The sequence below is a fragment of the Neoarthrinium moseri genome, assembly GCF_022829205.1.
Source record: "Neoarthrinium moseri strain CBS 164.80 chromosome Unknown scaffold11_Wmoseri_CBS_16480, whole genome shotgun sequence".
In the NCBI taxonomy this organism is placed as follows: domain Eukaryota; kingdom Fungi; phylum Ascomycota; class Sordariomycetes; order Amphisphaeriales; family Apiosporaceae; genus Neoarthrinium; species Neoarthrinium moseri.
Window position 1 is genome coordinate 612292 of NW_026055125.1, and position 26607 is coordinate 638898.

The 26607-nt window shown below is 52.3% G+C and overlaps 7 protein-coding genes across 7 annotated transcripts; 1 reads left to right on the plus strand and 6 right to left on the minus strand.

The window, feature by feature from the left end:
- Positions 1-516: 516 nt before the first annotated feature.
- On the plus strand, positions 517-1274 carry JN550_004329 (uncharacterized protein; the record flags this gene model as incomplete). The annotated part of the gene is made up of 2 exons (XM_049315833.1): positions 517-552; positions 609-1274. 2 exons carry the CDS (start codon positions 517-519, stop codon positions 1272-1274), a joined length of 702 nt encoding a protein of 233 aa, XP_049173867.1.
- Positions 1275-3378: 2104 nt separating this feature from the next.
- On the minus strand, positions 3379-6821 carry JN550_004330 (uncharacterized protein; the record flags this gene model as incomplete). The annotated part of the gene is made up of 3 exons (XM_049315834.1): positions 3379-4649; positions 4707-6450; positions 6519-6821. The coding sequence occupies 3 exons, from the start codon at positions 6819-6821 to the stop codon at positions 3379-3381; spliced, it is 3318 nt and encodes a 1105-aa protein (XP_049173868.1).
- Positions 6822-8440: 1619 nt separating this feature from the next.
- Positions 8441-9522, minus strand: JN550_004331 (uncharacterized protein; the record flags this gene model as incomplete). Its single annotated transcript, XM_049315835.1, has 2 exons — positions 8441-8631; positions 8685-9522. 2 exons carry the CDS (start codon positions 9520-9522, stop codon positions 8441-8443), a joined length of 1029 nt encoding a protein of 342 aa, XP_049173869.1.
- Positions 9523-10643: 1121 nt separating this feature from the next.
- JN550_004332 (uncharacterized protein) lies at positions 10644-11054 on the minus strand (the record flags this gene model as incomplete). The annotated part of the gene is made up of 1 exon (XM_049315836.1): positions 10644-11054. The coding sequence occupies one exon, from the start codon at positions 11052-11054 to the stop codon at positions 10644-10646; it is 411 nt and encodes a 136-aa protein (XP_049173870.1).
- Positions 11055-11637: 583 nt separating this feature from the next.
- On the minus strand, positions 11638-12126 carry JN550_004333 (uncharacterized protein; the record flags this gene model as incomplete). Its single annotated transcript, XM_049315837.1, has 1 exon — positions 11638-12126. One exon carries the CDS (start codon positions 12124-12126, stop codon positions 11638-11640), a length of 489 nt encoding a protein of 162 aa, XP_049173871.1.
- A 655-nt stretch (positions 12127-12781) lies between these two features.
- JN550_004334 (uncharacterized protein) lies at positions 12782-14335 on the minus strand (the record flags this gene model as incomplete). The annotated part of the gene is made up of 4 exons (XM_049315838.1): positions 12782-13330; positions 13392-13630; positions 13685-14170; positions 14245-14335. The coding sequence occupies 4 exons, from the start codon at positions 14333-14335 to the stop codon at positions 12782-12784; spliced, it is 1365 nt and encodes a 454-aa protein (XP_049173872.1).
- A 2110-nt stretch (positions 14336-16445) lies between these two features.
- Positions 16446-17951, minus strand: JN550_004335 (uncharacterized protein; the record flags this gene model as incomplete). The annotated part of the gene is made up of 1 exon (XM_049315839.1): positions 16446-17951. One exon carries the CDS (start codon positions 17949-17951, stop codon positions 16446-16448), a length of 1506 nt encoding a protein of 501 aa, XP_049173873.1.
- Between the last annotated feature and the right edge of the window lie 8656 nt (positions 17952-26607).

Sequence of the window (26607 nt, forward strand, 5' to 3'; positions counted from 1 at the left end):
GTGCGTCTCGAGGTCTTTGGTGACGTTGCAGCAGCCCAACATACTCTTCGAAGTCGAGATTGCACTGGCTCAACCAGAATCCGTCATCAAGGCGTCAAGTCGAAAGTCAGCGGTTCGTGTCGCTAAAGGTAGCCCGGCAGATATGACAGTCGTCGGGAAGTCTTTGCAGATCTGCATGCTAGCCATCAGTCCACGAATCATGTTGGCTAGCACGAAACCACATTCTCTTGTTCGTGGATAGGCCGAGCGTCGTGCTATCACATGGAGTATTATACCTAGGGAGTGTAGACAGGCGGGCGAACGTGTTTCGCTGGGCGGCATACTAAACAAGAGGTTGGGATCTGATTCTAGGTCGCTCCGAAAACTCCCCGAGAATAAGCGTCAGCGTACTCCGTATGATGCCGAGCATTCTACATAACAGCTCGTGGAAGCGCCTTCAGCTGCTCGTTGGATTTCCAAACTTACCCTCTAACCTTTCCTCGAGATTTGAAATCCAACTGCAAGAATACACCAAAAATGGCCAACGGGAAGCCGACGTTGTATCACCTCAATGTTTGCCACACCAAAACCCCATGCACTGGAGGCAATGCCACTGACATGGCTCGCAGAACTCCCAGTCCCAAACCATTCTGTGGCTGCTAGAAGAGTTAGGGATTGAATATGACCTCAAGCTCTTCAACCGCATCGAGCAGCGGTCGCCGCCCGAGCTCAAAGAGACCCATCCCACTGGCAAGTCTCCGCAGCTTATGACGCCTACCGGACGCGTGATCACCGAGCGTAGTGCTATCGCGCTATATCTCATCGAGACTTACGACACGTCGTCGAAGTTCAAGATTCCGTCTCCTCCTGCCCAGGCCGATGACGACTTCTTGAAAGAAGATTCCCTCATCTCCTTCGGCAACTCTACTGTAATGCCATTGTTCATGCTACGCCTCGTCTTCATGCAGCTGGTCAAGAGAACGCCGTTCTTCCTGCGCTGGCTAGTATCCACAATCAGCAGTACCCTTGACAAGGCTTTCCTTTCTGCGGAAATTGGGTTGCACCTGAGTTATTTCGACTCTCTGTTAGAGGGCCGCGAGTACGTGATGGGAGGAGCAGAGCCAACGAGGGCCGATTTTGTCAATCTATGGTACTTTGACTGGGGAGCCCAGGGAAAGTATTATGAGGTGCCGAAGTACAAGAACATTGACGCTTGGAGGCAGAGATGTCTCAGTAGGCCGGCCTGGAAGCGAGCGCTTGAGAAGGGCAATGGTTATGACCTCAGCGAGGGGTGATGCCGGAGACCGAGGAAGACCTATCCCCTTGAGTCCTTTGGGTAACGATGGCATCTTCACCTTTCTGTTTGGTGGATATGCACTTGAATCACCCTAGTTCTCCTGACTTGTATTTTTCCTGCTCAACCATGTATAGAGCATTAACTCATCTACTCAACTGAATAGCCAACGTTGGCGCTACTCTTCAATCCGCCGCATGTATCATAGTGAAGCTCTTCTATGCTCAGCCACTTTTCATTATGATTCAGCTACAGTACAATTTGCGTCTCAAGCTCGGGTTCAGATCACCTCTGTATCAGCACAAAACAAAAATTATGGTAGTTGCATTGTGTCATGAATATAACAATGAATTGTACGTTCGTCTCACGCTTCATTCACAAGACATTCTTTTGTCATCTAAACTTTAAAGTCACATATACAGGGTGGATCAGAAATGTTAAGCGTCACTATTACTCAGCAGAGATAATCATCACACGTGATGCCGTTGTACTCGGCGTTAAGCGTGTTTCACAGAGGAGCTGCAGGTCGTGCAGGTATAGCGGGCATATGTGCTAAGGCGTTCTGCCGGGAGCCGTGGTGTTACCCAGGTGGCTAGGACGAATGTCTGCGGATAGTCTGCGGATAGTCTGCGGGAAGTGAGCGAAGGATTGCGGCGCAGCCTGAATGAGAGCAATAGGCTGCTCAAGCTGGTCAAATCGTCAGGCGACGCTGCGGAAGCAGCGGACTCCGATCTTACAGCTAAGCCACCACGCAGCGCACTGGAGTCAGCATTCAAGGCACTATTCGGCATGCGTGTACGAGGGAACTTGGCACCCCTCCACCCTCCTTCATCACCTGCAGCAGCTCTCGTATTTGTGAAGCCCATTATCAGCGCTCGTCAATAGGTGAGCCGGCTTTCTTCCCCTTCTCCAACCATCTCAAATTCTCAATTATGCATCAACGAGAACGGCCAGAATGCTTGCGCAACACCAGAAGAAACCATCTCCTTTCATGCGCGTGGCTGTGCCCGTCGCGCAGGCGCTTTTCGCCTTTTCGCTGATTTTCGCCTTCGCCGCAGCGATATTGGTTGGAGCCGGCTCTATCACAATGCCACATTGGGCGAAGAGTCTCGATCAGTATCCACCCGAGGAACGCGCTGGTTACGCAGCCGGGCTGCTAGGCGTTGTATCCTTAGTGTTTATGATATTCTTCGTGGTAGGGGTGATGAAGATGAGAAACCCCGGCTCGCCTTAGACTCGAAACGCGATAATCAGAAAGCAATCGCGACAGGCAAGAGCCAGATCACGCGGCGGAAATGTACGGGAACCCAATTGTTTTACTCGAACAGGTAGAGGCTTTTTGGGTTGTTGGGGCTCTTTAAGCCGAAATCAGCATCGCCGATGTCGATACATTATCTTGCCCGAACAGCTACCGACTGAGCAACCTGGCAGAGTGAAGGTGCATTATCATCTTCCAATTCCGGGAAACACCAAGGCTGAAGTTATCACGGCCAAGATACTATTGTCTATGCAGTTTTCCACGAGGAACCGAATCCTACTTCGAATATTCGTCCGATCGTACCATGTAGGATCTATGGATCTTATACAGAAGGGGGAAGCGAGGGCTCGGATCTATCGGAAATCGATTCGAAACAATACTACCGCTACACGAAACATTGGAAGCCATTCCGCTTGGTATAGCGCCTGCGTGTGGTTGGTATAGCCAGTCTCCAGGGCATCTACAAGAACAGCTGGATAGCCTTCGATTAATTTCATGTTACGAGCATTAGGTTATCTCAAGCACCAATGGCCGTGGGTTTCAACCCTCAATGAGAAAACTTCTAATGGGAATGGCCACTATCTGGATAAAGAGGAGCGAGTTTGTCATTTGCTGGACGGCAAGGTGGTCTTCAATGCACCACACTCGGCATGATAGGATCCAACATACATGACATCTCCGAACACGATGCCAAGGGCTTTATACAATGGATTAGCTCATCAGCAGTTGCAGACTCCTAGAAATGGCTCATTCTTGGCATTACATTCCATTATATGCGTGTGCTGTCGTCCAGGTCGTTGCAAGCACTATAGACTATATCTACAGGCGCAGAGTCTGCCTTCTATAACTACAGAGATGCAAACAAGGCAACTGCCAAGGTCAACAGTATAGTCATCTTCGTGCCCACCATTATTTTGTCTCCGCCATTTGCATCGTCTGCTCTCTCTTTCGATCCTCCGATAGCCCCTAGGACGGTGACCTGATTTGCGAAACTGGTACCGTTGAATGCGCCCTCCTGATCTCGTCCAACGAGGAAGCTCTCAGGCGGTCCAAGGTAACTTGATCTCACACCACCTAGATCCACGATGACCTTCTGGACAATTACGCTCGGTGCCAAGCCCCAGACCCGAAGCTTATAGGCACCTTCCTGGGTAACATTCCACCGCGTAGTGGTGTTATGGCTTGGATGATGACCCCACACGGAGTCACCAACTGCGTAACCCCACGATGGAGGCATGTCTAGCCCAATACTGTCCCCAATAAAGCGTACGGTTTTCGGCGTTGCCTGCGATGAACCAGCAGGGAACATGGAAACGGCAAATTGAAGAGGATTTCGATCTGATAGATAGTTCTGGGTCGGGCTCAGATACAGAGTGACATTGACGTTTGAGGCATTGGTGAAAAGATAGAGATCGTATTCCAACGCTGGACCGGAGTCGGGGGTGACAGGCTGTGCATTTTGGGGCCACAGACTAACACCACCATATGTTCTGCCGTAATTCTTCAACGTGTGATATGTAATGTTTGAGCTGGTACTGTTGGAAGGGGTGTAGATCCTCTGATAATTTGGTCCTTCGATAGAGACGTACTTGTCTGACTCCACGAACCCAGTCGAGAAGTTGGAAGGGATGGTGCGAAGATTAATGGGGAGTTGCACAGTTGGCGCCCCATACCAAGCACCAAATCCTCTGCGGCCACAGTTGGTGGTGAATTTGATGGTACTAGCGGTGTTGTTGGTAATCTGCGGGGCTGATTCCCAGTCGATAGACACGTAAACCCGGGAGTCGGTGCCGTTGCCAGGACCGACTGTGCCATTGTGCTTGGACAACTTGACCCAAGACTTATCGGCTTGTGCCGTCCAGTCACAGGCCACCGTACCGCGGGAGAATACGTCAAACCAGCGAGTGGCAGGTCCATAAGGGTCAAGGGATGGCAAGGTCAGGGAGTTTCCAGAATTTGCGTGGTACTTGTCATCACCTGGAATACTAGCATTCAGCCCTTCGACTGCAATACCAACAGCACCAGCAGTTGCTGTCACGCCGGGTTGTACGAAAGCTAAAGCCGGTCCAACATTTCGCATTGGCTGTTGCCAGTAGCCGTCGTATCCAAAATGTGTTTCTGCAGCTTTCGGTTAGTTTTTCTTAGACCAGTACCGTAAGAGTCAATTATTCTTACGATCCATAATGTTCTCCCACTTCCCGTCAAGAAGGTCATCCCATCTAGCAGTTAGATTCCCGTCATCGTTCATGTAAGAGAGAACGTCATTTGCAACGGCATTTGCTGAGCTTCGGTGTTGATTTGCGTAGACAATGTTCCTCGCGGCGCTAATTTGGATCTGGTGCACAATCTTTCCACCAAGGACCGGGTGCAAGACCATTTCAAAGAACGCAGCCTGGTAGCTGGGGTCCAGTTTGTCGTATACAGCCTGCGCATCCGCAGCGAGATCAGCCCATTGCTCAAGGATCGCATCGGCCTCATTGTAGTTGATGACCGAGTATACTTGCGGCTCGAGAAGTTCAAACTTTCTACGACCCGCATACATGCCATAGCGAGTCAGAATGTCCACGGTTTCTGCAGCAAAGTCGGAACCAAACTCTCGAGCGGCCCAGGCAGAAAGCCACACATCTACCTTATCGACTCCCCACTGCTCTGCATCGTAGGCCATGTCGAGGAAATGGCTAATTGGGAGTTCCAGGGACTTCAAGTCGCCCACGTTGACGATCCAGATGCGGTCTGCTCCATGGGTATAAGCGAGTTGCATCTGCTCCGCTGTCTTCTCGAGCTGAATAGTGTTGATCCACTTGTAGTTTCTGGGGTCTCCAACGTAATCGAAGTGGTAATAAACTCCAGCGCCACCAGCTCTGGCCGTCTCATTTTGGATGGGAACTCTTCGCACGTTGCCCCAGTTATCATCGGCCCAGAGTAGTGTGATGTCGTCAGGGACCTGAAGGCCATCAAGGAAATACGAGGCAACCTCTTTATAAAGGCACCACATCTGGGGAACATCGGTGATGTTCGTGTCAAGAACATCTTCTATGATATTCCTCTGGTGCTCCACGAGTACTTGCAGCATGTTGACAATGGCCTGTGAGCCTAGACCTTCGATAGCTGTGTCGCCAGTGCCTCGCATGCCCATTGTCCAGAGGCTGTTTCGGGCATACGGTTTAGCCCTTTGGGCGCCGTACTCAAAGTAGGTGTCTATGGTCTTGTTGTTCAAGTTGTAGGCCCAGGGCCCGAGGCCCTTGTTGATATAAAACGTGCCGAACTCATTCTGCGCACGCATCATTGGCTCTGTGTGGGAGCTTCCCAGCACTATCTCCCACGCATCAGCCAAAGGTTGATTGGCAGGATCATCAACCTCAAACATGCTGCCCCAGAGTGTTGGCCATAGGTAGTTGGCACGCAACCTCAGCAGAAGCTCGAAGACATGCGGGTAGAAGTCTCGGTTGTAACCGTCGCCATACGGTGTGTCCTTGAAGTTCCAACTCACCCATCCAGACAGACCGGGCTGTTCGTCATTCAAGAACAAACCACGATACTTGACAGATGGAGGCCCCTGTACTTTTCCGTCGGGCAGAAACCAAATATTCTTGTTCTGGCGCACAGGTACATCGGCCCAGAAATACCAGGGGCTGACACCAATCTGTTCACTGATGTCGTAGAGTCCGAAGATGGTTCCGCGTGGATCGCTGCCGGCAATTACCACGGCCTTGGGGCATCCACTGAAGGGATTGTCGACGACCTTCAGCACAAACGACTCCCAACCGTCTTGAATTCCGGAAACATCTAGCTTATTGTTCGAAACGAGCTCGTCGATGATTTTCGACTGCCCGACGGTGCCTGCGATGATGACCGTGTCTCCGGCAGACGGATTAGTGTAGTTGGGGCCGTGGAAGAATCCCGTGCCGTTGGTTGAGTACTGAAACGTATCAGCGGGGCCACCCCAAAGACACGCATGACCAGTGAGACTGGAGGATTTATACGTACTACTGTATAGTTGGCGGCGGCTGGCTGGTACTGGTAGACAGCGGAGGCGGCCCCAGCTTCGCCATTGCTCAGCGTGAGGTTCGTGCCCGTCACCCGGCCAAAGTCTGTCGCCAAATCCCCTGCAGCACGAATGACACCCCAATAGTCATTGCTCGAGACCAAGATCTGCGGTCTTGCGATAGAACCGCCAGCAAGTTGAAAAGCGCCATGGACACTGGTGAAGCTGATGACTGGTTGTTGTCCAAGACCCTCTGCCAGTCCGGCAATTGCCAGTGGCAGTAGAGACTTGACCGCGAAACGCATAATGGGAGTCTCGCAGGCTGACGATGGAGTAGCAGAGCCGTGTCCCAACCTGAGTCCTCGTACGGGAGCCCCCAGGACTGGCCACAGCGGCCGGCTGCCATAAATACACCGCCATGGTGTTCATCCGAGCTGCAATGCAATCAATGGAGGCCTACCCGAGGCCTTGGATTCTCCATATTGACCACGACGTTAGTGACGCGCTTGCAGTAGGCTACCCAGGGAGAAACGGAGAGGTGGTCCCATCAGACCAATAGCAAAAGCAGGCGGCACCATATTGCCCAGGTTGTATCAAGCACCAAGCGGCAAGGTGCCTGAACTGGGTATCCTGCAAACCTACAGCTCAACGTGCGGATCAGCGCCGCCAGGGGTCACGAGTTGGAGAAGCTTGCGCCTTTTGCGGTGGCCGGTTGGCGGGTAATTTGGAACCGATGACGCCGGACGATCGTGAGATGTCGACCGAGCCGGCATCTGTTGGAGAAGGCGGCGGCTTTGCCAACTGACTCCGCACCCTTGGCGCTGGAACTTAACCCGTTAAGCCGCTAAAGCTTGGGGTCTTAGTTGACTTTGGGTTCAAGACCTGGGGTTCAAGCCTCCCCCGCATGGGCCTAACTGGATGGCCACCCCCCGTACGACCGACCCCATAGCGCCTACAAGAGGCCATCAAGCACTGTCAAATTCCTGAGTGGCCATACTGCAGGTTTGCTTAAGACTGATACAAGACATACTGACAAGCTGAATCGGCTCCATAGTCGCGCGAGCATAACTTCGTTCCAATATTGCAGCGGCGTGTATCCCCCTGGTGGCAATGAGTTGATGGGATATATTTTTTCTTTCTTTGAGCCATAAGGTCCAGACATGCGGAGCTCACGAGCCTTGGAGAAGCCAAGGGTTTGCATTTAGCCTGAATTGCCTTGCCTATTCTGCCTCATGTCGTAGCGTTTGCTTGGGACAGGGTCACAGGGGTGATCACCGGTCCCTGGACTTACTAAGGTGTACAAACTACACCGAGAATCATTCATCTGCTCAGCGTTTCGGGCAAGACACGACTCTTTCACCTCTTACACCTCATTTGCGCCAGGTCTAAACCGGCAGATATCAGAGATTCAGACCCTCCACTTCATTCGCTGTCTTACATGGTCTTGGTGCTGTTTCTGATCCGGGTCAAGAGCTTGTCTTTCCGAGATTAGATCCCGCTTAACTACGTGTAATGATCAATCAACACTTCACCTGGCCACACTCCAAGCGCATCCCAGCTCTTCTAACCCTCCTATGCTCTGTGACACGGTGCAAGACCGCAACTTTGACACTCTCTCAATAGCTAAATGACCACAAAGATAGCTCAGTCACGTCTCTGTCGCAAAACAATGCAACGTCTTAACAGAAGATATGGCGTTGGGAGGCGCCGGTGGCAGGGCTACGCAATGGCCTTTCTCCCCCGTGTTCTTCCGATTATTGAAATGAGCAGCTGGGAAAACAACCGATAAGTTCACATGGAGCCTCATCAGAGAAACTCGCTGGCCCTCGTATATTTTCCGTTCACCATGGTACTATTTCAGGGTCATGGAGCTAAGCTAAGGCCCGACAGATCGACTCATTCATACAAATATCAATCACGCATCTCACAATTCAGGCGAGTCTCCAAAGCACTTGGCCATCATGGCTGGTGGGTAACGAGCACCTTTCGAGCCGCCAGCACTCTCAATTGCTTTCCGGATCGTAGCCTCCTCCTCCTTGGACAATTTCACATTAATTGCGGCAATGTTTTCCTCCAAGTATTTGACACGCTTCGTACCTGGGATTGGGATGAAATCTGGGTGGGTCAGCATGGTATAGTTGAAAACCTTCGTGAAAGAAAGGACCCACCTTCACCCTGAGCCAATACCCACGCGATGGCAAGCTGGCCTGGCGTGATGCTCTTCTCCTGTGCGATGTCGGCAAGGGTCTCGACGAGTTTCAAGTTATCACCGAAGTGCTCCTCTGAGAAGCGTGGGTGCTTGAACCGGGAGTCAGTTGGGTCGAGGTCGGCCCTGCTCTTGATCGAGCCTGTCAAAAATCCACGACCGAGGGGAGAGTAAGCAACAATCTTGACGCCCAGCTCTCTTGCCGTTTTCAGGAAGTTGGTCTGGTCAGACTCGATCTCGAGCGCGAACGGAGAAAACTCCATCTGGGCAGCCGCAATTGGGTGGACCTTATGAGCCCTCTGGAGTGTCCTCGCTGAGCACTCCGACAGTCCGAGGTATCGAATCTTGCCCTCCTTCTTCAGCTCTGCCATGGCCCCGACAGTCTTCTCAATCGGCGTATTGGGGTCCACGCGGTGCTGGTAATACAGATCGATGTGATCCGTTTGAAGGCGCTCCAGACTTTCCTGGCAGGCCTGCTTCACGTACTCCGGGCTTCCCAAGACTTCCATCGTTCCGTCCACCATCCTGTTGCCAAACTTAGTGGCCAGAAAGATTTCGTTCCTACGACCGGTCTCCTTGAACCACTTGCCAATCAGCTTCTCGTTGGTGAACGGACCGTAGATGTCACTAGTGTCCCAAAATGTGATTCCCAGGTCGGCAGCCTTGGTCAAGACCTTCAATGACTCCTCGTCATCGTAGCCTCCGTATGATGTATAACCAAAGCTCATTCCCATACATCCCAAGCCTTGAGAGGAGACCGAATCATCGCCGATCTTGCGCTGGGGATACTTGCTGGCCATTTTGAACCAAGTGTGATTGTGTTTCTCGATATTGCCCTGGCAATTTTTGTCTCGGTGGATTTTAATACTTTTTGGCGTAGCCGTAACGAACAGTTCAAACTTCTCGGGAGACGTTGTCTTGAAGTAGTTGGCTCAAAGGCCGAGAGGGGTGGTTACTTAACGCCTAATGCCGGTGTGAAACTCTTACCACGACTACCCCACCTGGCCATCGATTGCATCATACCATAAGGCACCGCTTGTCGCAGAGACGGCCAACGTCGACCTCGCGTTCACATTCTCGGGCTCAAGCCTTTATGTCCGATGTGATGCCATTATCTTGGCCTGCTAGGCTATATAATAGTACCTAAGACCGAGCCGATAAGGTGCATAGCGCAAAACTCAGTGGCATACTGACTAAACCGTCCTAACAAAGTTAGGCGTACTATCACGGTGGCTGAATATGGAAGAGCTTTCACGACACAATACCAATGATAGCGGCGCGGGTGTAGAAATTATAGCGCAATTGCGTTGGGGTCACATTCCTTGGCTGGCGATCTCAAGTAATAAGACCAGCCAAACTGCGTGATTGACTGACTGAAGTGGTAGCCATGGGTTGACTCGCCTTTCCGAGCCTCGGAATGCAAATCAATCGCCATCCTCCCTAAAACCACAGAAGTCCTTGTGACGAGCCTCCGGCATTCTATATTTAATTGTCCAAAATTTCCTGCAAATTTAGGGATGGTGTACATCTGTAGGTCATCTGTACCGTGCACTCTAACTTGTCCGAAGGAGCAGTCAAGTGCACCTTCAAAGGGTACTGAACGCGACGCTGAAAGCCCTGCCAAGTTGCAGCTGGGCCGACGGTGTGGCTAATAATTGAGGCTTGGAAGTCACGCACCAGAGTATCGGTCTCATTTTCTGGGTGGGTGATGATAGCATATAGGCGAGAGTTTCTTCAGGTTATTCCTTAAAGGCGCTTGTCTTGGGGTTGGCGCCGGAGGACTCTATCGACACAAGCAGAACGCTTTCCTCAGTTTCAAGCTACTAGGAAAAGCGGGGATGTATTACCCGCACTGAAGTTCTACATCAAGTCACCACTAAGTAGCATCCAGTCCGAGTCGGAGAAATGCCTTCACACGGGATTACTCTAGTTCTGTGGGCTTCTCTGATAGCCATTCGCCTTGTTCGATATCCGTCCTCCTCCTGCCTCTATCCTGACTATACTTTGACTGGGAATATGACAGCTGAGTGTCCCGGCGGAGCTCTAGTGTAAGTTTCCTGATTAACAGCCAAATTGCTGCGATCCCGGCGAATCCAACGAAAACAAAAAGCGACGCATCCATGCTGGTCACTGTATCGAGGGAGTCCTGTGCCCTTTTTACCTTGAATCCTCCCATGCCGCTGCCCGCAATTCCCCCAGGGTCATCAGACATAATGGACGGATCAGCGGGAGGAGGATTGCCCCTGCTTGCTCTGACCGCCGTATAGATGACGATGGTAAGGACCACGGTTGCAATGCAAGATGCGAGTATCGTGCCGCTCACGCATAACATTGTGTACCGCCCTCCATCAAGCGGGCGGCCTAGCAGGGGCTTTTTCTTTGGCGTGATATCTGACATTCTTGCTGGCTTTAGGAACTATTAGTGAGGATATGTTGAAGCTACAAGATTAAGTGCCAAGGTGCTGGTGTCAACAAATGGGCTTGGTCGCTAACTTGAGCAATTGAAAGATAAGTGTGCTTCCAAGTGGCAAAGAAGATGCATTTATAGAGAACGCAGTGGCGAGTGACACACCTCCCGAACAGCTCCTCACAAAGGGCAGCTAGCACGCAATCTGGAACAATGCACACAAACGTAACCGCAATAACTAGTTGATTGCTATGAGAGAGTCCGCGTGAGCACTTCCACTGGTGAGTCATGCTGATGTGAATGAACACGAAAGGGGCATCACCGTTGACTCATCGTAGGCTCCAATTTACGGATATCTCGCACGCGGGCAAACCTGGAAGCCATTCGGAAAGACCTAATGACGACTGAAGTTCTCGAAGAGTAATGTTGGCGGATAGTTTCCGTGAAGTGTTAAAGCACTGTTTGTGGTATGGCTGGGAGCCGCGCGATCTCTGGTTGCTTCGCCTGTTTACTCTTCCTGCTCCAGATCCCAACGGAGACGGTCTGGCTTCAACTGACCTTCAAGCAGATCTTGAGTACGCATGACGCACAAAAAGGCTGAGAGGGCCAGGCAAGTAGCAAGCATGACAACGGAGAAAGCCAAGAGCCCAGGCCCTTTCATGGTCTCGACAAGTTCCTGCCCTTCTCGTTTGAACTTTGAGTGGTATTGGACCGGGTTGGTCGACGAAGTTGGCAGTGATGAAGCTGGATGTGCTGGCCCTGCTGAAGTGCTCACGGAAACGGACCACGATATGAGTGCGATCAGCGTCACCATGAACAATATTGAAAGGCATCCAAGCATCTGATACTTGGTGCGACCTCGCAGACCAGACTGGCGACTGTGGGTCGGGTTTGTAGTCGCTACTGTAGCTTGCGAGATACGCTCAAGAGGGAAAAGGTCGGGTTGCCATCCACGATTAGCCTCGTAGGGTGGTGGCGGTATTTCATCTATTGCCATGATGTTTGTTTTTTGTGTTTCTGTATGCTGGTAATGTTCTCTTTTGCAGGTCGACAGCATGAACGACAGACTATTTTCCCAGGACCAAAATACCTGGCATCGGCTGTTCTTTACCAATTCAACGTCAGTGATAGAATGAGTCCTTGAGTGACATGCGGAAACCGTGAATGAGGGCAGGCCCGAAGTGAATGGGCGGGGTGCCAATACGACACACTTCGTTGTCAAAGAAGCGGCACTGACAATCCATGTCAAATTGTGAGATGTGGTCAAACATATTCCATAGACTGAGAAATGCAGGCTGTAGAAACGCTTTGCTTGAGAACATGGGCTCAGCCAAATCGATAGTCGAAGCGAATTCACACCCTCACAAATTAGCGCTGCCCGACTTGCATTTGTATCAACTTTGACATGACTATAACGCCCACAGCTGTTAGCGTAATGATGTATTACATATGGTATCTCATATAGGACTACCAACCCAAGTAACTTGAAAAACTGAAAACCCGAAATCTGAAAATCCCAACGCCTGGATTCACGTTGCCCGTGACCCGGTATCATAAAACTATAGTATTCCTACAAACCCTGACGTGAAAACAACAGGTGCTTAGAAACATTCCGTGTGTCCACAGAATGACGCTCGGCGTGCAGGCAGACTCTAATCGATGGACATCCAGCTGAAAGCACCAACAGCGCCGGCAATCATAATGGCGGTCAAGATGCCAGCACCCGCCTTATCTCCGCCTGTGATCTCCGCAAGCTGGGTAATTGTCGTCCGGTCGCTTCCCGCGTTCGGGTCACCCAGACTCGTACCTCCGGTCGTGTTTGTTAGTGGAGGGTTGGCGGCTAATAACGCCGTCAGTCCACCCAGCACGTTCATCTGCTGTCCAGCGCCAGTCCTGCCATCAAACACTCCCGTGGTCCAGTGGAATCCACAGAAGCGCCCGTTGTCGCCGCCAGTACACTGCGCAACGCCAGCAGCGACAGATTTCTTAATGACTGGCATGATAGTGTCGTAGGTAAAGGGGGCCAGCTGGGCCGTCGATCCCATCCAGCGGTGCAAGAAGCCCTTGAAGGATCGCATGTCGGCATTACAGTTACCAGGCTCGCAGGACGGTTCGAAAGCAACGCCATCGGGGAAGAAGACTGCGAGAGTACGAGTGAGAAGCCCGTTGATACGGTCAGCCCAGATCTGTTCACCGTCCGTCTAGAGTCCCGGTTAGTTCGGTACTCCAAATAGGGAATTGGGAGGTTGGACTGAAACCTACGTAGTTGTACATGAACGCGGCCCCTTGCATCAACATGGCAGCATTATATGAGAACTGGGCCTTGTTGATGTCAGTGCAGTCGGGCAAGTGGGCACCATCGTAGACATTCCAATCCTTGTCGACGTAGCCCAATCTTTCCATAATATCAAATGTTCGAGCCGCTAAGTCTGAATATGTGTTGTTGTTTGTGTACCGTGCCAAGCGGGCACCGATGTTGAAGTAACATGCGTTTGCAATAGCTGGCCACACACGTCAGTTCCTGTGTTATCACGAGGTCGGGGCCTTGCTCATACTGTTGATGTAGTCGTATCCGTTGTTTGAAGGGAACACCTGCCATCTCAATCCCCACTCGCAGTTACCTGACGGGACACGTCTATCCTCGTGGGTTTGTTCATTGAACACAGCCTGCGCCAACGATAACCATTGAGGCTCTTCTGCAGCGGGATCTGTGAAACCGGTTTCTGCCGCCGTCAGGGCTGAAAGAGCCCAAAATGCTTGATCGTCGTTACCCATCGAGGCCGACCAGTTTCGCGGCATGAAGTCCCTGTCGTCTCCAACCTGGAATAGCATCGCCGTGGAGGTTATGTCGTCGTAGGACTTGTCGCCAGTGTGATGTCTGTAGTCCATCAAGGCACCCCACATAGCACCGCCCTGCCACCAGTAGTATTCACCGTCCGGAGGAGGACCGGGAAGGATACCGGGCACCCATCCTGGTTCGTCGCCATGGTAGAACGTAAGGAGGTCTTCGGCGACTTGAGCGGCTGCTTGCTTAATTGACTCTGCCGCGCGGAATCCAGGTCAGACGAGTATCCTGCGACAACTTGTTCGGACGTCGTGACAGGAATCAACTAACCTGGTGAGTCGAGGTTGACGGTCAAGGCGGCATGCGCCGGGTAAGCCGCCAGGCCAAGACCGGCCAACAGTGACTTTGATACTCTCACCATTTTGACCACTAGGAAAGAAAAGACCTAGATCATACCCCGGGAGTAGGGAATTGGCAGACGCAAATGAGAGAAGAGGGTCAAAGAGGGAACAAAGGACGCGGATAGGAGATTAACGAGTGATACTGTACTTGGCGACAGGGTGCCAAGAGTTGGGATGCTGGGCACAGAGAGAGAGAGAGAGAGAGAATGACGACGATGAAAGAGAGAGGGACAACAAACCATCGACAGGAACCGACGAGTACGACGGCAAACTTGTTCCCCGTCCTCCCTGACAGAGGCCAAGAGCCAGGCAATACCAAGAAATGAGGGCGCCATGCCCAAGAGAGCATACACCCTGTTCGCCTGCCAGCTGGGCGCAACAACGCCGAGCTTATTCTTATGGTTAAAAAACTGGGCCAGGTCTTCTCCGTGGAGGTTTTGGTGGCATCTCCGCGTCTGAGTGGAACAAATGGGATGGAAAATGTGGGCTCGTCGTGATTCTAGGCGCCTGGGATTGACTAGCCCATCTGGCACGAGTCGTCAGGGGCCTGGACAGCAATGCCAATCGGTCGCAGCATAGCCTGCTTGCCCAGGAGCTACGTCGGCCAGCGGCTCTTGGCTCGGGCTGGGCGGATTTCAAAATGGTAGATGAGGGTGCTTGGCCAATATGCGCACACACTCTCGTCTCTGGGTGAAACCGACCGGGTGGCAACAAAATGAAGACATGTATTACGTAGCCCGCGGCTGGGCAGATGTTCGATATCCGCTTGCGACTCTGTCGCAACAACATGGTGTATTCATCCACGAGACAATAGAAAAGGGAGGTCTACAGCACCATGGAGATGATGAGGTTCAAATGAAAGAAAAGTAGAGAACCCCACACGAGCCGCTTGGCGACCCTGGCGATCTTGGCAAATGCCATCGCTAGACCAAAGGCGATCTAGCTCGTCCGTGTTTGTTGATGACTGATGGTAATAGGAGTCTGGCGTATGCCGAGGGCCCGACAAGCCAAAGTCGTTGCTTTGGTTCATTGATCAAGAATGCAAAGCCACGAGAGAGCAACGGACTGGGTGCTGCTTTCTTGACGTGGCGGCGGGAGGATCTGCACTTGTTGAACTGTGCCGCCAGATCGCAGCCTGCATATTCAGGGTCAATGCCGGGAAGGATCGCTTGCCCCATGGGGGATTTAGTCCCCCAGTGCACCGGACAGACGCACGTGCTGCTGGACAGTCATGCGAAACGGGGCCACCGTCTGTAACTACTGTCTGTACCTTAGCTACCGTGAAGCAGATCAGAATCAGAACGCCAGGCCATCCAACTAGGAGTCGTATTGGGATTGGCAGTCTGCCCAACATCTCGCAGATGTCCTCTGCGGTGCCGGTCTATGAGTGTGACCCGACCACTTGGTTGCATTCGTCCTACATGCCCCCGACCCAAAATCCTTGGAAGTTCGCTACCCAAGACCACTTACCTAGGTACATCCGTATCTACGTCCGTTAAAAGTCTAGGGGTCTTGCTTTAGTTGTACGAATCAATCTCACACAAGTCTGAGCATAAGTCGCTCTCCAGCGGCGATTTGATCGAGGAGGACGCAGTCGTCATTGTTGCCAGCTTGTTGAAGCCAGGCCCGGAATCAGGGCCTAGTCCTATATAAGCCTTTTGCCATGCATTGCTCCTCCAACTGCTGCTCGCAAAGAAACCATTGCCCGCGAAAGCCAGTGTGGATGATACCCCTTGATAAGCTAGTTGCCTCTAAGCTGATACGCAAAAATACAAAAGTTCAAACGCCGTCTGTCCTGCGGGTGTCATGAGTGAAAGTCGTGAATGCTGGATGGGTATGTCAAATGCAATATAATGATACGTCTGCCGCCCGTGTCGTCACTGTCGTGTCAGGACACGGCCTCTGAGCGATGCGGTGCGATGCTCTGTCCTGGCTATTTTCCTGTGAACACTTATTTCGGAGTGCTGTGGTCCGTGGTAGATGATGTATACAAGCAGTGCAAGCTCGGAAAGCAATGCTTTTTGGAGAGGCGTTGAAGGGATACCATGATTCGATGCGCACAAAGAGCTCAATCGTTGGCAACAGGAGAGCTAGCTCGCTGATGCTTGTGGTGGAGGAGGTGCCATGGAATCACCCGCTGCCCATACGAAGCAACCTTGTCCTGAGCCACAGTATGAAGGCCGTCCAGGCCCCGTGAGTCTTCTTCTTCGCAGTATTTGTGCGTCTGCTGGACTGGAAGGAGACATTGCGACCGCCACCAGCTTGGCTGACAAACGGTGGACTGCTGGTTTCTACTGTGTCGTGATTCCCACTTGCAGGCTTCTCGGATTCCACCGGATGCCGCATATGTGAAGTGCTTGGCCGGCCACTGCTGGTCCCGCTGATCTTTCTAGCATGCTTGCTCTTGGGTGGCATGGCCTCGGCCAGAGCAGATATCTCGTCTTGGCGTCTGGCAGCCTCCCTCTCTTTCCGTATAGCAGCAGCCCTCCGCTCAGCTTCTTGAGCTCGCTTATTGTCAGCACGCTCCCGCTGCCGGATCTCCTTCTGTGCTTGTCTTTCTTCTTTTGCTTGTTCCTTGGCTAGGACCTTGCGCCTCGCTTCGCGAAGATGTTCTGCCCTTGTGGCCGTATCGAGGTCGGACTTGGCGCGCAGCCGTGGGAATCCGACGGCCTCAAAGGACGACCGCGAAAAGGGTGACATGGACGCTACAGGACTGGTAGGTGATGCAACGCCGCGTTGGGTCGACGGTGGAGCATTTATCGAGCCTGGTGATTCCTGTTCGAGCTGCAAGTTGAGCTCTGCTTGACTGGAGACATGTGCTAGGCGTGAGGACTGCGCCGGGGTAGTAGATGTTGACCTCATCCCGGTGTTAATTCGCAGGGCATTGTGTGACTTGGCGCTATCAGAGTACGATGAAGTTCGTTGGCTTGCCAGCGACGGGCGGCGTGGATGAGTAGCGGAGCTGATCAGGCTCGGCTGAGAATGGGAGTACACAGCTGCGTTCGACGGCTGTTGCTGTTGCTGTTGCTGGTGCTGGTGCTGGGAGCTGGAAAGGATGCCGCCACTGCTATTGCCGTTATGCAAGCTATTATGGCTCGAAGGAGGGTCGAGTTCGTAATCGTCATCGTCTTGCGCCTCGGTGATTGTGGGCGAATAGTCGCGGTCAGCAAAGGAGGCCTGCGAGTTTGCGTAGGACATGGACAGTGGAGGGGTCGCGGTGCGTGGAATCTGCTGAAATGGGTGCACAAACGTCGTGCCCGTCCGAGGCCCGACTCCGCTCCCGCTGCCAGAAGTCGCGATTGAGATGTGGCTGTTCCCGCTGATGGAGCGCGAGTGGTGATATCGTCGTCCGCCGCCCACTGCCACATCGGCGTAGGCAAAGCCCACGTCCTTGGCTGAGCCCGATCTGTTGGTCACCCCTGACGCGTAGAAGGACGTGGGACCACCGTCCCATGCGCTGCTTCGATACGGCTCGTCTTGCTCATCCCATCCACGGTCCAGGTCGAGCGAGCTCCTCTCCGAGGGTGATAGTTTTTTCAGTATTGGCTTCACCACCTTGCCTCGCGGTTTCCCTGCCTTATCGGAGTCGTTGGCCTTTATCGACCTCAGGCCGCCGTAGCTCTGTAGGGACGTCATGTTGGACCAGTAGTGCTTTGTCAACGGCTACGGATCAGGATAGAATGCCCCTTCGGATCACAGGTTTTGTGAGGTCGGCTCGCTTGAGCAGGCGCGCCTATTTCAGCCCTGGCCGCGATTGGGGCGGTCTCAGGAGGCTCGCAAGCAACCGGCCTTGGATCTGTATCACCGTATTGAAGGCATTGGAATGGCAGTTCGGGGTGAAAGGCGATCTACTAGGAGGGCCTCAACAATGGCGAGGGGTCCAGGTCTTACTCAGGTCGGTAGCGGTCAGGAGCGACGGGTAATATTATCGTCGGAACAAGGTGTACAGTAGTTGCCAGGGAAAGTCGCGCACTCTACGTACGGTGTTACGCATAAGATGTATAAATCAAGGTTTGTTGTGAGTGAGAATCAATAGTCAAGCGTCGGAAGCACGGCAGAAGCGGTCGGAGGTGGAGTGTTCGTGTAAGTAATGATGGGAGGATTACGCAGCACCAAGAGGCGGAGATGTCGGCGTTGACCTAGAGATGGGGAGGGGGACCTGGACACGAAAACGGGACTGGTGGGCTTCAACTGTGGTAATGGGGCACAGCACCAAACTCTCGCCCACTCGAGGACCAGAACGGGCAGAACCACCGACCGACATGTGGCAGTGAATCGCCGGGAACAGGAGGATTGCTGAGGTCTAGGTTCAGCCTCATTCCTGTCACCACCGTAAACACGTGGGGGAAATTCCGCTACGAGTTAGTTACGGTTCACTTCAGCAGCGCGAGCATCCCACAGGCGACTCGTTCTCTCGCCAACGATAAGAGACGGTTGGAGGATTGAGGGGGAATGGCGGAGACGCGACACCAACCGGCCCAGCCGGGATCTGCACGCTATTGAATGCGGAACAAGCCATTGGGACTGAGAGACCCATCGAGGCCGTCGGGGAGTCGTGAAGCTCAGCCGACCAGAATTCTAGTCAGGACCACCAATAGGAGCCCTGGAATTGAGTTGGTGGATGCAAGATTTCCTTCAGGATCCCCTGGGAAACACGATCGGTCTGACAGATAACTAACTCGTATGGCCATTGCCCATTAGTCGTGCCTGTCTGTCTCCCTGTCAGGCAGGTGGCTTTAGATCTCGTCGACCTAGCAAAAGGGAGAGCACCCCGACGAGTCCAAGGAGTTGACAGATGCGCGGTGAGCTCGACGGTGACATCTCACAGCGTTCTCGGCATGGGGGTGTAATTCGTTGGTGCGTCCGGGCCAGGTCAGCAAATAGGCGTTCGGCCGATATCTTCCCCCGCCTTCACGTATTCTGCATGAAACATTCCGATAGATCTCGCAACGGGTGTTGTCAATTCAGGCAAGCAATATGGCGTTTCAGAGTCATCCCAAATCTCGGCAAGTAAATGAAATCAAGAAACTCGGCCGCAGACTCGCTTCAGCCAAGGTACGCAGTAACTAAGCCACACGCGTCTGTTGCTGTGTACGGGAACGTGTTGCGCAGCTACGAAAGAAACCTTTACCGACTTTCCTGACTGACTCCGAGGCCTGGCGATCTGCGGCCAGGGACATGTTGAGAGTGGGGTCGCTGTAGTTCCCCTGCCCTCTATGCTCTGTCGACAGAGCCAGCCCTTCGACGCTAAAGCCGACATATCATACTCTGTACAAGTATTGTGATTCGCTATGTATATGGTCTTTGGGTGTGTATAAAATGCCAAGGGTATAAAATAGCACGCATAGATATACATCAGCATGAAGCGCTTCACAGATTTGAGCCATGCGAGCTTGTCCATCCCTACGTCTGGAGCTGCCGATTATGACAATGCAATGAAGATCATACTTGCGCTGTGCTTCGACAACCCGGAGACACTTGGCCTAGGTGAGATGTTTTACCCTTGCGCATTCTCCGCAATATATCAAATGGCGACTGCGTCTGGACGACGGGTCTATAGCCTTTTGAACGTGCCGTACCAATCCACTTGAGGACGTAAACAGGATGGCATTTCCTTTAGTAGCGCAACACACTCGTTGATACAGCTCATCGTACGCAACACGGTGGCTTGCTGATGAGTCCGGGCGTGCATGCACCGAGGAAGACTTGCTCGATACTTTGACGAGCAGGCATAATACACAACGATACTTGGGATCCTGCATCGCTTCGGCCATGCATGTCGATAGGTTACGTTGCGCATGCGCAATGTCACGTACTTAAGACCGGGAGGGGGGAGGTTCGACTGTTTAAGGTTTCAACACACATAGCCGCTTCGCTCGGCCTGGTCGTGTCATCGATGTTCCAAAGATGACACGGCAGCCAGGTTGAAGAATCTGTCTGTAGTACCCAAGCTGGATCGACAGGTGAGTGCGCTGGGCTGTCACCGTGCTTATGTATGTGCATGTTTGCGACTAATTGACCTTGCTCAGGGCAATATGGGCGATGTCTCTATCTCCAGATTGGCTCCTTGCGGAATGTAACCACCCTTGGAAAGCACGAGAAAACCAGTGCACTGACTTGAAGCTCAAAGCGGAGGATGCCCGACCGATCGGCAGGAACAGTCGCCTGTACTTCAATAAGAGCGTGCGTGACGTGAAGCTTCGCTTAAGGACAGGGATCTGATGTCTGTTGTAGCATAGGCTACTATTCGTCAACAGGACAAAGGTGAAATACTTCATCTTGCAACACCTCATTTGTGATCTTCCAGTGATTCTTTTCTGAATGCGGAGCTTCGAGGCATGTTGTCAACAGAAGACATTACTGAAGCTATCCCAGAGGGGTCACTAAAGGTGCTGGTGTGACGCAGGCGTTTGCTTGGGCTGTCGCATATCATCACCAGCAGCCAATTTTACAGAGATCTAATTGAGGGTTGCGCTCACTGGAGAGAGGTAGAGATGCCCTTGTAATCACCAATTAGAATCGACCGATTAGAGATGTATTGATGCCAAAAGAACGAGCTTACCTGGTCAGCACTTGAAAGAATCCACTGGACGCAGAGAGGCCAGATCCTTGTCTCACGCCTCGGGCCGGCGAAGGTGACGCTCATAGCTGAACCATTGGACCTATGTATTCTCGAGCGCGCAGATATGGGCCTTGTCGAGGTCTAATTCATGTGCCAGCGCCGTGAATGCGTAAACGGTATCCTGGCCGTGTACCCCCAAGGACGATCCTTGCTATTCCATGGGTACTAGAGGCGGTGAATGATGCTGAACAAGACGGCTTCCTTGCAATTCCCGGTATTACCGCTGCAGACTGAATCCTTGAGAGCAACACTGTACTGTACCAGGACGGGCGCTGGATGCGACATCAGACGCGGGAAACGCCTAGGTCGACAACTGCCCGCAAGGTGCAATCACTCCTACCAATACCTGGCCGGTTCATAATCCACCAAAAGAGCCCGATATGTCGCCTTTGTATGTATTTCTGCAGAGATATCTCGGCGGCATTGCGGTCTCAATGCTGTAATATGTGCCATCCGGATGCTTCAGGGCCCCTGTGCTGAGGCGGCCTGGGCCCGAGGAGTTTCCCATTCACCTGGAGCCGTTATTGGGGTCGAGACAGGCGATCTATATTCCAGTGCCCGGCCTGTAGTTGGCAGTTCTTGTCCAATAAAGAACTTGTTGTTTCCGAAGATACGGACTAGAGGGGTCACTCTGGCACGCGATATGATTTCGTATGTGGCAATAGGTCGACGAAAGGCAGACTGCAGCTTCGTTTGCTAGGCATCGAGAATAGTGCTTGATATTTGTTAGTGAGGGTTCGATAACATTCCATGGGTTTCAAGGGAAAATAAAACCGTTCTGTACTTGACTGGGAGGGCTGATGACTATGACTATCCCCAGCCAGACATCAGCATCTACCTAACAGGGTGGTTATGGATCAGGGAAGGGCATCCGCCTTACCTAAAAAACATATTATAACATATAAAAACATCATATATATTTCTGAGAGAGTTCCTGTTGGCCCTATTTTCACTGAGTAAGGCCTACCATTGTTATCATTGCGCATGCTACGAGGTAAAGAGAGAAGACTGCAATTTTCGAAGGCTTGGTCAACTATACATATGGATAGGAGCCAAAGTTACGCCAAGGCATTTATTCCTTTATTCAAAGTGTAAAGATTCATCGAAAAGAATGCCGCCATAGGTTGTTTTGTATCCTGACGAAGGATGAACTTAGGCGCTCCAAGGTATGTCGTGGTGCATAAGCCTTGGCCGGTCGCCCGACCAGTTCGTCACAATTGGTCCTTGATGAAATGTTGCGTTGAACCATGTACTGCGCATTGTACAAGGTTCTGGATTCCAATAATTACCACAAAGTGACTCGGTCTGAACCGCGAATGAATGGCGAAACGTTCGAATCGACTGGCGAAGCATCGATCCATGTTACTGGTGTATGGCCGTGCAACAATGAGGGGAGGGGAAAGGGGCAATGGCTAAGCCCAACGACCTACGAAGCGAGCGAGTGCGATAGTAGGACGGATGAAAGTCCTAAAATCCTGCTCATAGCCACATCTAGGAGAAGAGCGCCTAGATCGACAAAACAGTCACCTGAGCGCTCATCATCACCCTGAAAGTGTACGTGCAAAGTACTGCTGCCGCAACAAGTAACAGTGCCGTGCCAATCGCCGGGGAACCCATATGAAGAGACAGGATGATCGTTGTGAGGTATGCGTTGTTAGACCTCAGTGACCCAGCGATGGGTTTTGAATGATCGAGGAGATCGAGGACCACCTGCAAGGGACAGTCGACGATGGAATCTCTATTGATCATTCAGCCGCGATAACTGGCGATGCTAATGGTTGAAGCTCCTCTCGATATCATCATCGCTGCAGCTAAGAAGGTAGCCCTTCCCAATGGGAACCATGCTTCCGTAGAGGGAAGTATCGGTAACGACGCCTGGTCCAGTCCGCAGTCTTGAACCCTCGAGGAGAGTCATGTAAGACTCACCGAGCCAGTGCATGACATCAGAGGTGTACTGCAATGTGGCATCTCATGTGTATAACTTGCGCTACCTGATGGTCTGGTATCGGTCAGTCTCTCGTACTCTCGCACGGGTACTCCGTAGAGCGGTGTAGAATCAAGCTCGCCCTCGTTCAACGAACGTCCATCCCCTATGGAGTTGAACATGTATAACGCAACGCATTGACGTATACTAGCCCTTCGGTATGGAGTAGTAGACCACGTAGCAGAAGTGAAAATTTTTCCCTCTTGCATTTACCTGTGACACTTGTTGTTTGTGGCTTGCAGACAGCGGAGCGGAAGGGGCGGGATATTGGGGCTGCGGACTGATGCAAGAACTGTTGAACAAAGTCATACATATGCATGCCGTTCTTTAAAACCCTGTCTGTAATTAAGTCAGGTATAGACTTGACGTCAAAGGAAGCACAATGACTTACCGAATGCCCTGGCCCCAGTTGCCATGATGAAACTAGGGTCTGCTCAGTCTGCAGTATGATGTGTGGACTTTATCCAGCATGCCACTGGTAATCCCTAGCTGCGCGTCATCCAGATGCCATTGCACCGCGGGACCAGGGACGACTTCCCCGTTCCTAGTCTCCCGTGTGGACCAATCTCCTCGTGGATCAGGGTCTGGTTTCACTCGGGCGTACTGGCAGTGCAGCTGCCGATTATAGAAGCAGGCTAGGCATGCCGTATATAGTAGGGCACATGCCATGCACAGTCGCTAAGCGCTTCTACCGCTTCCTAGGGCTTAGGACTCGTAAAATGCTCAGTGGTTGAAGCTGCGGTGGAATTACTTCATCCGGCCGCAGCCTGCATGTCTGTTGTTCTGAATATGCGGCTACGACAAACCCGTTAAATAGAGACTCGGGGCGGAGAACTCTGCTTTGGGTAAACGCAGCCTTTCAAACATCTCTTGTATTATGGGGCACATGTTCTGAATCGCTGCGGCTGTACCCCAGACCTCCTATGGTCCATCAAAGCCGAACTACTATATTGGCGCTAAATCATACAAAGCCAACACAAGTATGAACGCTGTAATATGGATACTATGTGCGCTCTGAGGTGTGAGTTAAGCTCGCTAGCAGGTGCCGTACCTCGGCCTTTTCTTCTGCCGAGGAGACTGCCCAGACTCTGCGGAAACCCGAGAAGCACCACGTTGTGATGTACACAAATTTGGAACTCGACATTTTATTTCATTATATTCTTATATTCATCATTTTGAAGACAAAGTCATACCTCGCAAAGTGATGGTATGATGTTCGTAGCCAACCGCCCAGAGCCCAAAAGCTTGTGCAGGGAATGGCCCGAGGACCAATTGATGACCCATTGGCCTCAATCTGGATGTATTCCGAACAAACGGCAGGCCTTGCCCAAGTCTTGTCCTTGTGAGGTCATAGGTAAGAATGCGCGCGTTCGCCCAAGCAGTCGGCTTGCATAGGTTTTTTTTGGAGGTTCTTGGTGCTGCAGACCGTTTGGCTGGGCTCGAAAACGGTCGCTAATTAGAGGCTCGCTCCGTTGGGGGCAGTTGGGGGCACGCCGGAGGTTTAGAGTCCACTCATCCACTCATCCACCCATTGCAATCAGTGGTTTCAAGGCACCCCAAAGGGCTGAGGCCCCCTTGTCCCGAGGGTGTTATGGGACGATCGTATTACCAATGCGCGCCGGAACCTCAAAGCAAGCCTCCTAGCCTTGAAGTTGAGGCCCAAGAACTGCAGATTCCCATACAGCTTGCGTTTGTAACAGGGAGACCTGCTACTCCACAGTCTTCGAGTGCGATGCCTGCACTAGTTTGAGGCGGGACGATCCCATGTCTAGACGAGGAAGCCGTTCCCAATAGGGAAGGGATACATCGGTGATATTTCCTCAACGTCTGACTTCCGCAAACGTCGTGCCGTGAGCTCTACCTTTCTGATATGCGGGTTGGGGTTTGGCGAAAGGATAAATTATGGATCATCGGAGCAGACTCGGGGATAGCCCGTGCAAGCTAGGGCAGAGCTATGCGAATCGTAGACAGTTGCTGTGCGGTCCGCAACCATGTGGTCTTCACACGTCGTCTCAGAGACAGTGGTCTACATTCAGCCAGAATCGAATATATCAACAGGCCATGAACGGCACACATGCAGACCTGCCTTGCGAGCCATACTTTTCGCTGTCTCCTTATCCGGCACATTTCAATTCCTGCTGCTTCATTCTTTGGCTCTGGCGCCCATCTGCGGATTTCCCCCAGCACTGTGCTGCGATCCACATGTTCCAGTTGGTCTGGCCACAATGAGAGGTCAACCGTATCCATGAGTAAACCTGTTGTAGTGGGCCAGCGTGCTTTGTGAACCACATAATGATGGAGCTTGCAGCTAGCGTGCTGGCAGGCGATTGGCAAGAACGGGATTCCTAGCCTTCATGGCGCTGGACCAGGACGCACCATGCATGATGCAGAAGACTCGATATAAATTTGGCGAGTGCTGGAACAATTGTCAACGTGCATTATGTAAGAGTTCCCGGCGGCAGAAATGTATCTATACCGGCATTCGGACCAATGAGCATGCCTTCAATGTGCTCAGGAAGGGTCCTAAATGGGCGACCTGCATCTTTCACGAGCAGTCACTGAAATGAAGCCCACAACGCTGACGACCCTGGCTGGCAAGAAGTATTCGCAGAACCGAGATCGAGCCGACCAAGACCACTATCGAATGGCATCGTGTGCGAGCACATGTGTGTACATTCCTCGTCTTCTGAGCTGGCCGGACATTTCCCCATCCCCATGCATCGTATGCCGGGCAATGGGTTGGGCCGAGGTGCGCGTAGTTGATGCCAAGTAACTCCATATGCGCACAATGATCGACGAGTACCTATGCCAGCCACACCCACGTGATGGCAAGGCGTCGAGCCGCCTGGCTGTCAGCGAGCACGAAAACTGTACGCATTGAGTGCAGCATGAGCAGTCGGTGCTCTACAAGTTGCCATTCTACAGCAATGGCACCTTGGGGCACGGTGAACTTGCATTGCGCGCCGGCGCCAGTTTGGTGGTGTTCTCCAACTGGGTGCGGCAGGCTTTTTGGGGGACTTGACTCCCGGACGCGGCAAATCATGTCATTGGCCAATGGCACTCGTCAAGCCTACAGATCAACTCCAAACCCCAAGCTCTTAATGTAATTTTCTCTCAGGGTTGTCTTACAGCGGGAGAGGGGTGTTCTGTCCCCATAAGTAAAGTCGTTGGCAATTTCTAGTACCCAGCCTGCAGAAAAGCCTGTTTCGAAGAATGCAACGTCTGGACAAGGCACGTCACCATCATCCCTTGCCCTGTCGAGCGGCTTGCCTGTGATACCACGGCGGATCAACTATGCTGCTGTTCAGAAGATCTCTGTCCAAGGTTGGAGCTGTAGTATCTGCAAAGGTGGTGGCAGGATGGGGGGCAACATGTCGCGTCGGGGGGGGTTGAACGCATTCCCCAGCCAAAGACTTGACGCCAAGCTAGGATTGGAAAGGCTGTGGAAGCGCACGGAGCGATGCCCCGTCGGAATAATACTCTGAATCGGCAGGTCATTTCGGTTTGCATGCACGCCGCAGGTGCATCTGCAAACCTGTGTTCCCGGTGAACCTTGGCTTCCATTCCAATTTGGAGCACATGCTCCTGTGCAACAGGCGCCTCTGGTTGCATCCCCAGTGATCTCACGAAGCGAAGGACATTGACGCGGATGCTGTTCTGCACACGAGGGCACCATCAACAGACAA